At 38.0% G+C, this 14,193-nt stretch overlaps 1 protein-coding gene across 4 annotated transcripts in view; it reads left to right on the forward strand.

The window, feature by feature from the left end:
• Positions 1 to 14,193, forward strand: part of VPS13B (vacuolar protein sorting 13 homolog B) — a 429,986-nt gene that overhangs the window by 373,117 nt on the left and 42,676 nt on the right. For all 4 annotated transcript variants that reach the window (XM_053960664.1, XM_053960682.1, XM_053960693.1 and 1 more), the window contains 3 exons: positions 1,099 to 1,280; positions 3,050 to 3,399; positions 9,630 to 9,791. In XM_053960664.1, coding sequence (XP_053816639.1) covers positions 1,099 to 1,280; positions 3,050 to 3,399; positions 9,630 to 9,791 — 694 coding nt within the window. The remainder of the gene's footprint in view (positions 1 to 1,098; positions 1,281 to 3,049; positions 3,400 to 9,629; positions 9,792 to 14,193) is intronic.

Consider the following 14,193-nt stretch of genomic DNA (forward strand, 5'->3'; position numbering starts at 1 on the left):
TGCATTTGCAGCTGAACATTTTGAGTACCTACTGTATTTGTGCATAATTTTCAAGTAAAACACATTGCATGATGAAAAATCTGGTCCTAAAAGCTTAAGGTATTTTGCTTGGAAAGCTATTGTTCAAATCTAAACTTATGTTTGAATTTAAAATATCTTTAAAATGTTAATGGAAGTGGATTTATGGTGCTTTATAAAAACTAATGACTTTCTGACAAAAATATTAAGTTGACATTAGTTCATCTTTCATTAAATTTTATTTTTAAAATAACAACATTATTTGACTGAGGATGTAGTTGTAATTCTCTTGAATCAAGTCTAAACTTTTAAGCTAAAACTCTTGAGAGCCAAACTTCAAATGGAGTGAGAATAGGGAGCATTAAGGATAGTTTTGGCTAAATTATAAAGTTTATTTGTACTTCTCTGGTATCTTATCAGGTTATAGAATTGTGATGTAGTGTTAGTTTCTCTCAAGAGACTTAAAGATAATGCTTGGAAATTCATGGTGTTAGGAGTACAGCTATGAAAAAAATCAGGAGGGTGGCACTTTAAATGTATAGTTAATATGTTAGTAAAGGGCTCCAGACTGAGATTGGAGATTATTTTTGAATTATGATTTTAGAGTGAGAGGGGCAGAGGAAATAAAGCTTACAAAGTCTAGGGGTTCATACATAGAATTCGTTTGATGGTTGCAAGTTGTTTTCCTTAAAATCAAGTGGAAAAAAACAAATTCTCTTGACCCAATGAACTTTCATCTCATTCTTACAGCTTTAATAACGATAATGTACTCTCTTCAGCTATTTCAACAATTAAAGATACCTGGCATATTTTGGTTTTATTTTCTGCAAATAGGCTTTGGGTTTGTGGTTCAAATATTCATAAATTGAAAGTGTAGTTTGATAAAAGGCTGGATGGATTGCAATCTTGTCTATTACGGTCTGCTTTGGAAAAAGTACGGACACTGGCATTAGCACTTAAAATAAAACTGTGATGTTGTCTGTGTCAGAAAATGAGTGTGGAACGTCACACTGATTCCTGCTGTAAATCTGCAAAATCCTGGAAGTGCTGAAGTACTACTTTGTTACCTTCCTTCTGCAGCTCAGAAAGTGAATCTGGCTCCCAAAGCGTGTGTGATCAGCTTGTGACCCCCACGGCATTAGCGGCTTGCACCAGAGTTGACTCCTGTTTTACTCCTTGGTTTGTGCCATCACTAAGTGTGTTGATCCAGTTTACCTGTTTGGAAGTCCACCTGTGCCATCATCTTGATCAACTTGGCACAGGTATGTACTGCTTTATGGAGAATAATAAAAACATAGAGTTCACAGATGCTGCTTAACCACTCTTCTGCTTGGTGTAGTCCCCATTTCCTCATTCAAACAGGCATTCTTGAAACAAGCCACCAGTGGCACAGGCTCCAGGGTGAAACTGATGACTTGTGTGCACTGAGCCTGTCCACAGGGCTGGCAGTGAGGCTGGGAGAGCAGCCCCTTCCTGCCCCCAGAACGGGTAACTGTAGAAGCCGTCTGTCTTCCATAGTCTGATTAGGGACAGCAGGTGCCACTTCACTTTTGAACCATCTTAGTGAATGAATTTGATCTTTTACATTTTCCAGTGTATTAACAGTACTGTTAAAATACTTGAAGATTTTGCAACCCGCTTAGTAAAAATTCCTTGGAAGAGCTCTGAGAACTGCAGATTTAAGTTATTTCAGTTATGATCACTTTGGAGCTACATCTGGTTTTGTTCAGTGCTCTCTGTCATTGCATTAATGGCAAATACATTCCAAGAGATCTTTAGATTATTGCCTGATTTTCAAATGCCAGGAATGCTTTCTATGGAAGACAGGCAAAATTCTTGGATAATTTTGACAGGGGCAGCTTTCTTTGTGTGTAATTTTTGTGTTTCTGCAAGTATTATAATATATTCATTATCAAATCATACCAAGGCTGACATTCAATGACTAGCAAATAATTTCTTCTCTATCAGCTATCTCTATCAGTACATAATCTTCCTCACTATTACAGTCCAATTTCAGATGCTCAGTCTTTAAAATTACTTATACTGGAAAAGGCAAAAATCAGATTAAAATCAAAGGCAGCTGTTTTATTTCTCAACAGTGACTGAGCTTATGCTGTTGTTACTGTTGTTATAGCATCTAAAGGCCTTAAGTTTTGGGGCTCCTTTGTGCTATGTTATACACAAAGGGAGCACAAAACTTGTTGTATCCATTACAGTTTGTAGAATAACAGGGCTTCATCCTGGATAGGGATGAGAGTTTTGGTTCCAAATCTGTACAGCACTAGAGCATATGCTAATTTTAAGCATGTGAGTAGTTCCAGCAACATAAATAATAACATCAATGGAAATATTCACATGCTTGATGTTACACAAGGGGTGTACGTGTCTTGCAGTGTCTGCTGCCTCAGTGCTCAGCACTTTGCACAACTGAGACTTCAACGAATGCGATAAAATCTTTTCTGTGATACATTTCTCATGCTTTAGTCTCAGGATACTGTTTTATTTCATTTCTAGTATTATGGGGTAGTATGTCACATTTCAGTGGGTTTGTGGTCTTGAACTGTCCGTAATTGCAGGAAAGGCAACTTCCAGTGTAGAGCCTGTTGGCCTGCAGAGTCACATGTCAGCAAATACTGCATTGCCAATTTTTATTGTGTTTGTAATGTGCTATGTGTGGAATATCATATACACCTACTGTAGCAAAAATTCTCCCAGAAATATGGTCACTGTTCCAAATAGGTGGCAATCTGAAGCATTGAGCAGTGTGTAGATAAAGCAGTTTCTCTGGCTGTTTTATTTACCATGAAAAGATTTTGTTCTGCAGATACTTTTTGTTTGCAGCTGCTATTAATTATTATACTGTTTTACATCTAACAAACAGTGTGAACAGGATTCACTTCAGATTTCAGAAATGTCAACTCTTTGAAAGATTTACTTGTTTTCATCTTATGTACAAGCAATAAAAACAGTATTTATAAAACCTAAAGAGTGCAGCAATGGTTCTAGTCTTGTTTGTTCTTTTACTTTTCAGCACCACCAAAGTTTCTTCAGCCATTTTTATCTGATAAGAACATGCCATCTGAACTAGAATACATGGTAGTTTCCTTTGATGAGCCTCATGTATATCTTCGTCAGTGGAACGATGAGTCAGTGTTCCAGGAGATCCAGTTTTCTTCTCAAGCTGACTGTAAACTTCTGGAGTGTCGAAATGTGACCATGCAAAATGTTGTGAAACCTTTCAAAATCTGGGGGCAGATTGCTGTTTCCAGCAGCACAGCAGGAAGGCTGTTCGACTGCACGATAATGGTTGACCCTATTTTCATCAGCTTTGGCCAATACGCACTTCATTCTCTAAATACAGCAATTCAAGCTTGGCAACAGGTATGCAAACAAAATAATGAGAAAAAATATAGCTACTGTGATTACTTTAATAGCAAATTAGAATATCAACTGCTTTCATTAAAATATTTCAAGACTTAAAAGCCCTAACTTATACTGAAATTGTTTTTTTCCTAATAAACATTAATTCTGCGGTAGCAATGAAAATTAGGAAAAAAAGTATGTAAAGGTAAATGTATCCAGAATGGCCTGAATTTCAGTGAAACTACATGGATTCATATCAGAACAACCAAAACCCTGGTCTTGAAATGCAAAATATTCCATTAATTTATGAAAAGGTGAGTGCCTTTTCATGATACATCAGCTCAGCTCAGTCTGAGCAACAGCACATATTGTTTCCAGCTACTACTTCCATCCTTATTGAAGTTCAACACTAGTTTCATGTTACATTCTGTGCAAGCAGCATTAATGGCTGAAGCCAGTCCCAGTATAAGAAACTTGCTTCTGCAATGACCCCTCAAAGGCCTGTAATTCCCTGACTCCACTATAGCCTTGAAATCAAATCATTCTCTTCATCTGCCTGAAGACCTATGTGGAGCCTGGGAATTAATTACCTATCATGGCACTACAATAACAAAGCCCCCAAAAAAGGATAAAGCATCTGTTTTATATCAAAAAATTCTTTTTTAAGGGCATTCCATGGTTTTCTTGTTGCAAAAGGACATTCATAAAACAAGATCTAGTGTGATTTAAATCTTCACAGCTGGCTCAAATATCAATGTGAACAAAAATCTTTGTAGCTCCAATTTCTGTTTTTTGTCATATTTTGAACAATGCTTTTAATAAAAAACAAACATAGAAAGTATAAGAGAGTCCTTGTAGGCTGTTTAAACCCAAAATATTTCTGACTTAGTACTAGTCCCTCATCTAAGACATGTGTGGCAACTACTGCAAAATGGCCTTCAGAAAGGTCAGTTTCCTCTTAGGATGGGGGAAAAAAAGATCTCTCAGACATAGCTATACATATAAATAAAATATGGTGCATAAATATTTAAATGTTTTAAACCACATCACAGTGTGAATGACTGACTGACTACTCTGTGCCTTGAAGGAATATTCTGAGTTTTAAAAAATGGAATTGTATATTTGATTAAGTAGAGCCATATGTCGCGTGGTATATTGCTGACAGGTACATTCTATGAATAGTTGGTACTGATTTATACATGGATTTGGCAATGTTAACATGAGCCACAGGAGGATATAATTCTGTAATTGTTGCTGTAATTTTCTCGTTTCCTCTCATGTCAGGGGTACTTGCCACCATGTTCTGATGTGGTGGGTATCTAGCCCAGAGTATTTGAGATTAAAAACTTGCATCGCTTTGAAATTAGGGAACAGTTAACACACAAGTGGGTTCAAAATAGCTTATTAAATTAATTTTTGCCAAGATGGTTTTTATGTGACTTTACCTCCAGTTTGAGGGGGTTGGCATGCCCTGAATGGGGAGGGAATACATTTCCCAGTAATAAGCATTGTTTGATGTCTGCTGTTCACACAAAATGCAGTATAAATGCTACAACTAGAAGCATGAATTTAATAACTGGGGAAGGGTTATTTGAATTCTCCACATATTTTTTACTGGATTAAAATCTGCAACAAGTGATGTTGGAGTCAGTAGACAGACAGATGAAGCATGAAACAATCTGGCCATGCACCTTTAGGTCAAGAGTTCAGAATTAACAGAAGCCTCTATCAGTGTCTTTGTTTCCTAGATATGGACTGATTTTGTTGTTGTTGTTGTTGTTGTTGTTCTTTTTGGTGGCTTTTTTCTGTTGCTGTTTTTTTTTTTTTTTAATTAAGTAATGGTGAGCATTAAGTACATTAAGCCTAAAAAATACCAGGCTTTATATTTCTAAGTCACATGCTGAAAATCTGAGAGGATTAGCACATTTTAAAAACAGTTTCCCTTTTTGACATGTTTCATTGTCTAATCTGAAATTCCTGTTTAACTACAAGCAGTAACTGGCTAATGCACATCTAAATACAAAGCTAGAGTAATAGGTTTAATAATTAAAGACCTGGGCAAGAAACTTCAATATTGTTATTAATTTAGTTTTATTATTTAATAATAACACAGAGCCTATCAAGTGAGATAGAAAATGCATATTTCCTGTGAAAATACGTTGGTGGAGCATGTGGTATTTTTTTCCCCTTTATTTGGGCATTTAAGCCTTCATGAATTGTTTTACAGCCTCATTGTTTTGAGATATCTAGAGACAGAGGGTCAGCTGAGAAAACAGCTCCCCAGGTATGGTACAAAGTGTTATTTCTGGGGAAAAGCTTTTCCTTTGTGGTCTCACATAAACCAGGCATTGCAACTGTTTTCCCAAACTCCTCAGAAGTTGGAAAAGCTCCTGTTTTAAACCTGTTTTAGACCACTAGAACTTCTTTTCCTCAAGGTCTGCTTGGTTCAGTTGCCTAAGTTTTCTTAATGAGCTGGGATCAGTTGAAATGACATTGTGATCACAGTGGTTTCCCCATCTTTCTACAATAAGCACAAAGAAAAGGGAAAAGGATACAAAAGATTTCTACCTGATAATGCTAGGACATTGCTATGAGAGTGAAGTTTAAAGAATCCTAAGGAAAACGTTCTTTTCTCTTAGAGAGCCTTCAAGGGAGATAAATTGCAAAAGACTTTCTGTGAAAAAAGACATTACTAGGTGATAGTGTGTATGTGTATCTGTGTGTGTGTCTGTGTGTACATGAGAGGGAGAGAAAAAGTTTGCACAAGTCTCTGGTAGCTTGTGAAGCACAAAGAAAATAACTTTGTGCATATGAAGAAGCCTAGGCTTGTACGGTGTGGGTTTTTTCCAGATCCAGAAAAGCTTTGAAATAGCTGTGAGCTAAGACACAAGCAAAAAGTCCTGAGACTGGGAAAGCCTGGTGACTAGTATTATGTGGGATGTTTTTTCCCCCCTCTCTGAATAGAATTCACAAACTATTTGAAAGACCAATAAAAGAGAGACACTTTCCAGGCCTCTCTGGGAGAAAATAACAGCTGAAAAATGATCTAAAGAGGGGCAGGAAATTGTCCCCCAGGAACTGACCCTAATCTGTATCTGATTCAGGCTGTTAATCTTTTGCTGATTCTTTTGATTTGCTGTTTTAATTCAGAGAGGGATTTTTTCCAAATCCACGCTTAGGTGTTTTCAGCTTCTGTAGTCATCATTCAGCCCTTCAGCATCATTGCCACACAAATGGCCTGGTGCTATTTGGTTTTATTGTGCCTGGTTTATCTAGACATTCTTTTATCAATCAAGATTTCTTCACTCCATCCTTTTGCTGACTTTTTTTTTTCTCCTTTTCTGCTTACTCTAGAAGCTTCTACTGTCAGACTTCAGCAGCAATGTGGGATCCAGTTCCCTGTGATGGGTACAGGATGCTGCTGCAGATCCCCAAGAACAAAGATGCATGGCTGTCCAGTGTGTAGTTGCCACACTGAGCTAAAGCATCCTCAAGCTTCCTCGTTGTTCCTTTAGTCATCTGTTGTTACCAAGACTGGAGGCATCAATAGCTTTCTCTCAAGCCTGGCAGTACAGAGCAATGCCCTATTATGCAAATCTTGCTGTTTCCTCGGTTAAAACTTTGGAACTATTATAAAATGGAACCTAAAATACCTCTTTCATTTAACTTTGAGAACTGTTGTTGTTAAAAGCATTGAATTCTAGTAGCAAATCTAGCTTTCAAGACTAATGATTAACGGCAGTCATTCATCAGCACCAAAATGTGTGCAAGTGTATTAATAATTCCTGATAGGATAACATCCCCCAAGCAGAAGTTAGAAGTTCTATGTATGCCAAAAACTCGCTGGATTCTCTTTTCCCTCTGGGAAATGCAAAACCCTATAGTTTGTGTTTACTTACTTGAAACTAAGTTAGCTACTAAGTTACAAAGAAGGAAGTTCATCATCTTATGGCATTGTTCTTTCAATCTCTGTGTAAGAGCAAGAAAATGTATTGGAGTGAAAAGAAAAAGCTTTTCTTAAATTCCCCTGGGGTTGTGTATAGGTTTGACTCTGACAACATGCTGAGCTCTGTGAATAGTAAATCCTCCCTTTTAAAAGGAACATTTTGCAAAGCTGTAACAGGAAAATACATATATTTGCGGTAGACTTATGGGTATGTGGGTATGGCAGCTTGACAGTAAGAAGCCATAGATCCACCACTAGAAAATGCCAAAATAAACTCTGCACTCACTGTAAATGTCAGCCTTCAGCACACTCAGATCTGCTACTGAATGTTATACAGACATACTGCTCTGTAAAGAATTTTGCTGCTTGGAAGAACAGCAGTTTTGGTTATGCTCACCTGACTCCTGTTTCACAAAAGATAGCTGATCTTATGCAGAAGTAATGAGATTTGGGAAGAAGTTTTAGTCTGAATATTCTCATGCTAAAATATTTCTAGGGTGAATAGTATTTGCACAAACACTCCCAGGCAATCATTCTGACATTCAGTTACAAAAGGAATTACAACCTGCCTTGATTAAGGACAAAGAGGCAACATATACAAACTGAAACACAGGAAGTTCCATTTAAGCATCATGAAAAACATCTTTACTGTGAGGGTGACCAGTCACTGGAACAGATTGCTCAGAGAGGTTGTGGAGTCTCCTTCTTTGGAGATATTTAAAAGCTGCCAGTATGGGATCCTGTGCAGCTTGCTCCAGGTGCACCTGCTTTAAGAGGGGCATAGGACTAGGTGGCCCCCAGAGGTCCCTTCTAGCCCCAGACATTCTGTGATTCTGCCTGTAGATTCACCCTAGGTTCTTCTGGAGAAACCAGTAGTGAACATGCATTCAAGGATGCTAAACTAGACATACCTTGCACACTTCACTTCTCAGAAAAACTTCCATGTGCATCAACCAGTAATGTGCTACAAGCAATGCACCAAACTGATTTTCAAGGATAACTAAGGCTGCATAGGAATCTGTGATGAAGTGTTTCTCTCCGTCTTGTTTGATCTCTGAATTTCTGCAGGCTTCGAGGCACATTGTTACCAAAGAGCTAAGGGATCCATATGATTAGAGGCAGGGAAGGTGCTAGCTTTGTAATGTGCATTTAAAAGATCCACTGAGAGAGCAAGGAGGGGAAACAGAATCAGCTCTCAAAAACCGTGGATGTTCCATAAGTTAGAGAAAACTCCGTGGGAAGAAAGGATGAGAAACAAGTAGCTGAGCTATGTTGTGAAGAGAGAAACCAACCAACAGAAAAATGTTGTCATAACAGTGTGCTAGGAAAGATGGGTCAATAAAAGGTAACAAAAACCACAAGAAGATGAATAATTTGTGTTAGAACCATTAAATTGCAGAGAAACTATTCAAATGTTGGTTTCTTTGAATAATTGTTGCAGTTGCTAGATAGTTGCTTGTAAGTGGAAGGTGCCTAGTGACTAGGGCAGAAATATATAAGAGATGATCTCCAAATCAAATTGTCAGTCACACTTTGACCTCTCCCATACAGGGGATTATAGCTTGTGCCTTCAGGGATAGAAGACCTGTAGCTGTGGCAATTTCTATGACTGTCATATAGTCTCATTGTGTCAATAGAGTGACAAGCAGCCAGACAAAAAGCAGCAAGAGAGGGATGGAAAGATGCTGGAGAAAAAATATTGTAAAATCTAAAATACTTTTAAAACCCTTTTTTTTTTTTCCTATTAAATGGCATGATGCATATTCAAACTAGCCTCATGGAGCTGTGAAAATACTCATGTCTCATTTTTTTTTTCTTTAGTTGTCTTTTCAAGTGATGTGGTATTAGGAAATAGGGAGTCTTCTGCTCATCCACAGCAATATTTCAAATTAGAAGCAGGCAGTGGGGAAGAGGAACTGTAAACCTGTTGGCCTGAGAGCTCATTTGTCAAGTGCTGAGAAGCCTCTTCATGCCTCTCTGCTCAGCCTGTTGTTCCCTGCTTTCCCACTGAATTTAATGTTGTTGAAGTTGTTTACCTAAATTAGAAAATTTAGTTTTATTGTAGTTTTAAATCTTTAACATTTGCATTACAAAAACATAAAATAAAATAAAATATTTAAAGTCATAGGATATATATTTTGTCAACCCAGAAAGTAGATTTTGCAGAGATTACTATGAGGCCAAAGCTGAGAGAAGAGATCTTGCATTTCTGTGTCGTAACAGTCGCCACTGGGCAGGCAGCTGCCAAATGTCCTGCAACTGACATTAATTCTTCCTGGCTTTCATATCCCTTTTCTTTCAGAACCGATGCCCTGAGGCAGAGGAGTTTGTCTTCAGCCATTTCGTGATCTGTAATGACACTCAAGAGACGCTGAGGTTTGGCCAGGTGGATACTGATGAGAATATTTTGCTGGCTACTCTCCACAGTCACCAGTACAGCTGGCGCTCGCACAAGTCCCCACAGGTATGTCAGAAGCAGCCCTTCCAGGGCAGCATTTGCTGAAGCTGATGGTGGCTTTATGCACTGCTTCTTTGGTTTTCTCTGTGGTCTCGACCATCTCTAAAGCTCCAGTTCCTTCAGGAGTCACACACTGGGGCTGCAACACAGAGAAAAGGTAAACAAAGTGTGAGGAAAGCCAGAAGTCTTTAAAAGTTACTCAGGGGTAGAACTGGATGTGCACTTTTTGTAAAACAAAAAGTTGTGTGAAGCTTCTGAAAAAAGGAAAGACAACTTGCCAGGTTTCTATAAGTAAGCGATCCGTGTTTCCTGAGATGTACATTAGAGATTTGGGGAATTTTTTTTAACCAATTGTTTTTACCAGAAGCATCTGTTCACTAAAATTGTTTGCAGAACAGGGTCAAACCGGACAAAGCTCTCAGCTTAGTACTTGCCTTAGAAAAGATTTGAAATTGTCAGAAACACCCCACTTTTATAGTTTAAATAATACAGTTTCTGGGTTATTGGATTTTTTGTTTTAAGGATAAACACTGAAATAAAATACTTTTAAACTATCAACAGGAAGTATTTCAACGAAGCTGTAGAATCATTTAAGTTGGAAAGACCTTTAAAATCATTGAGTCCTACCCATTACTGCCAAGTCTACCACTAAACCGTGTCCCTAAGTGCCATGTCTTTTAAAGACTTTCAGGGATGGTGACTCAGCCATTCCTTGGGCAGCCTGTTCCAATTCTTGACAACCTTTACCATGAAGCAACTTTTCCCAATATCCAATCTAAACCTTCCTGGCACAACTTGAGGCCCATTTCCTCTAGTCCTGTTAACTTGTTACCTGGGAGAGGAAACCAGCACTTGAGAGGTGGTAAAAAATAGACTTCTCGTCTTTGTTCCAGACAGGACAAGAACCTAAACCTAATTTTAAAAGTGTTTATGAAACAGCAAACCCATTTTCTTTTCTTAGTATAAACCCAGCTCCTGCTGAGTAGGAAACTACAGAGCTGTGCCACCTCATTTGCTGAGCAGTAGTCCTGCCCTGAAAAATTAGGAGGATGCTAGGAGGAATGTAGTGAATGGGAGTTCCTAACTCCTCTAGAGCCCTAGGAAATACCAGTCTTAGCATGTGAGAAAGACAGCAAATTTTGAATTGTAATTCTAAACAGGAGTTGTGCCCACTTTCACTGCTGACAAGTTTCAAGTTACACTGGGAGGCAGAGATGGCAAATTTACTGTGGTTTTCATTCCCATGTCAGCTGATGGATATGCAAAACTACTGAATTTTACATGAATGTGGTAATCTGTGCAAAGCAAAATCTGCCAGAGTAAACAATTGCAGTTGACACTGAAGTCAGGGCGTAAGTTAAGAGGAAGCCAAGCTCATAAAGGACCATGTTAGCTGAGCAACAGAGGAGCTGTTATAAAAAGTGTGTGCTGGTGTAATAGTGACAGAGAGAGGCCTTTGGAGACTTTGAGACTCTGGAGTACTGTATGTCCCCTTCCATGTTTTAAAAAAGACACATTTTCTCATACCCGCGAAACGCCTGTGATGCCCCATCCCACAGGCAAGCAAACCAAGTGGTGACTGTGCTCTGTGCAGCTGGGCACGTGTCAGAGTGTGGGACAAGATCCCCACTCATCAGGTGAGATAGGATTACAATTGTTGTAATTCCCCTTGGTTGTGTGAGGGAGAAAGAAAGCTAGCTAAGTGTAACCTATAACTCATAACCAATTATGACTTGTATTTGTAGCAACCACCCAAAATTACATTTAAACCTTTTCATAAATACATGGACGAAGAAGGAAATACTTAAAGTAATGTAAATAAACCCAGAACTAAGTAATGCTTTCCTCTTAAAAAATTCTTACATTCATTTTCTGGTTACTTACATAAAATTACTCAGTTGTGAGAATCCTCATTTTAGATAGATCTACGAAAGGTGTAGCTCTGTAGATGGTGTATAATCAGTAATGGTTCAAACTGGAAGGAGTTTTAAAAATTAAGATTATCTCAAGCAAGTGAAAAGTTGAAGAATTAAAACAACAACTCATTACTGATACTTTCTCTTAGCTGCAACTGAACTGCTAAAAACCACCATCAGAATGCATGGCATATAGACATCTAACACCTGTAAAACTTAAACTGTGCTTTCAGTCACAGACTTGAGCAGTGCAAAACATTCCATTTTCAAAGCTGCTATGTAAGTTTCTTATGAAATGAAAAACAAAAGTGCAGGATGAAAGGTGCAAAAGTCCATCAGAAAATCAAATCACACATAAGGGAGTGGGTGAGGTGACAGAAGGAGCTTCAGATTCATTTTTCATATATTCATTCTTCAGCTAACAGTTGGTGATGTCAAAGGGTTTCCCCATTCCGTTTTTCTCTGATCAGATTTAGATTCACTGAAGAACTGGGCTGATAAAAAAATCAGGAGTGTCATGATGGATTCCCATGTCCCAGGAGATGGCAAAGCTCACCGCTGACTCCTGACTCAGCCACACTGCTGGCCAGCAGGCTCTTCTAGTAGGGAGGTTCTACTTCCCTTGTCCCAGCCTTTGGAATAATTTCAACATGATTTCTGCTCTCTTAACACTCTTAAACAACCATGTCTTGCTGGGAAATTTAGAGATTAAAAAAACAGCACTGAGGTAATTTCAATGAAACTATATGGGAGCACAGGCTTTCTACACACAGTTGAGATAGAAACAAATTTTCTTTACAAAGGTCTTGTAAAGAGAGAACCTTGGCATTCCCCTATAAGCCTGTTCATTTGTTTATTGCCAATATGAGTGCATTGTAAATACAGCATTCAGAATGGCAGTTCATCTAACCAGTACAATCCCTTGTCATTTTAAACCATACAAAAAAAAGTTTGTTTAAATATTATTACAAATGTTGTCATGTACATTTTTTTAATGATTAATACAAATCCTTGAAATGAAAACAGCAACTCAATCAAGACATCAGGCTGTCCCTGTTATACTATGGCACTTTTCTAATTGTTTCCATGCAAAACTATCTAGCAGCTTGTTATCCAAAGGTCAGAATAATGCCCAAGCAAGGACAAACCCTCTGAGTGTCATATTCATGGAATGCTAGATGACTTCATAGTTATGAAATTATTTCATTTCTCATGATAATTCCTGACTTGCCAAGTTAGTGAATTTTAAGAACTCTGAGAGCAGATTGTAAGATAAATGTGAAATAATCCATACTTCTGGAGTCAGGGACTTCCCTCCAGGCATTAGTTCATACTTGACTTACTTGACTTACTCCTGGGGATAAAATGAGTTAGGACAAGGTCTTAGATACCACATTCTCTTACTGGGAAAGAAAACCAACTTGCACAACTTTGGCTGGCTCATGTTTCTTGTTACACAGGCACTAAGAAGCAGCGGTTGCCATGAAATACTTTATTTAACCTCTGCAAAATGTTTTTTTAGTATGGCAAGGCAGTTCAGTTAAATGAAAATAAATAGTTTTAAAAGGATTGTATTTCTTCTACATTCACATCAATAAAATTCTCCATTTTTCTTTTGCTAATTAAGAATAGAGGTGCGGTAATTGCCCATTTAAATAATTTAACACAATTATATATATACACACCTAAAATACATATTTTAGCAGATAGTTTTATAATGCTTTATTTGCATTTAGAATTAATTTTATTATTAATCAAACTATAGGCTAAAATTTAAAAAATTTCAACTTTTTTATGTTACGAAAACAGCTATAGCACACCAAGGATTTGGATTTATCAGCTCTTGATGGTGTCCCTCCAACTGTTTGGCTTAACTTAAAGCTCCTTGCTTCCTTCATTTTTTCCCTGCCTGGATCCTTTACATTTCAGGGAACCTAACCTTTCCCTTTTAACTTTCATTCTGATTCCTGCAAGTCTCGCTAGTTTGGCTAATATTTCAGCAATAAGTCTGAGGTCTGATGCTCACTCATCTACACCACTCTGTCCCCGCCCCCACATTTTCCTCAGATTTCACGAGGTTTTGGCCCCCCTTAGGGATAAGACACCCCCAACTGTATAGTCCCTTTCAGAGGTGGGGTAGGTCCAAAACTGATGTTATTTGAGGCTTTAAGCAATTCTATCTAAAGCTGCCAGATTTTGTGAGTGCCTTCTGCAGATTTTAATGAAAGTTAGAGGTCTGTTAGATATCATTAAAAGGGAAGAGAAGATACATCATTCTGTGCTCTACAGACAACACTGGCTCCTACATTATTATTGGATCAAGTCTGCACTCCTTATCTTGATCTTCACATTGTTTTGCGGGATGGGCCCCAGTTACATCAAAAGTCATGTTTGTCTCCAAGACCAGCTGTGTTTTTTAGATGAACTGGAGCATATGATACATAGGGTGAAACTCTGAAGTTAGAAGAGATCAGATCTTCCCAGTAATTTAC

This window comes from Vidua chalybeata, chromosome 1, assembly GCF_026979565.1.
Source record: "Vidua chalybeata isolate OUT-0048 chromosome 1, bVidCha1 merged haplotype, whole genome shotgun sequence".
Classification (NCBI taxonomy): domain Eukaryota; kingdom Metazoa; phylum Chordata; class Aves; order Passeriformes; family Viduidae; genus Vidua; species Vidua chalybeata.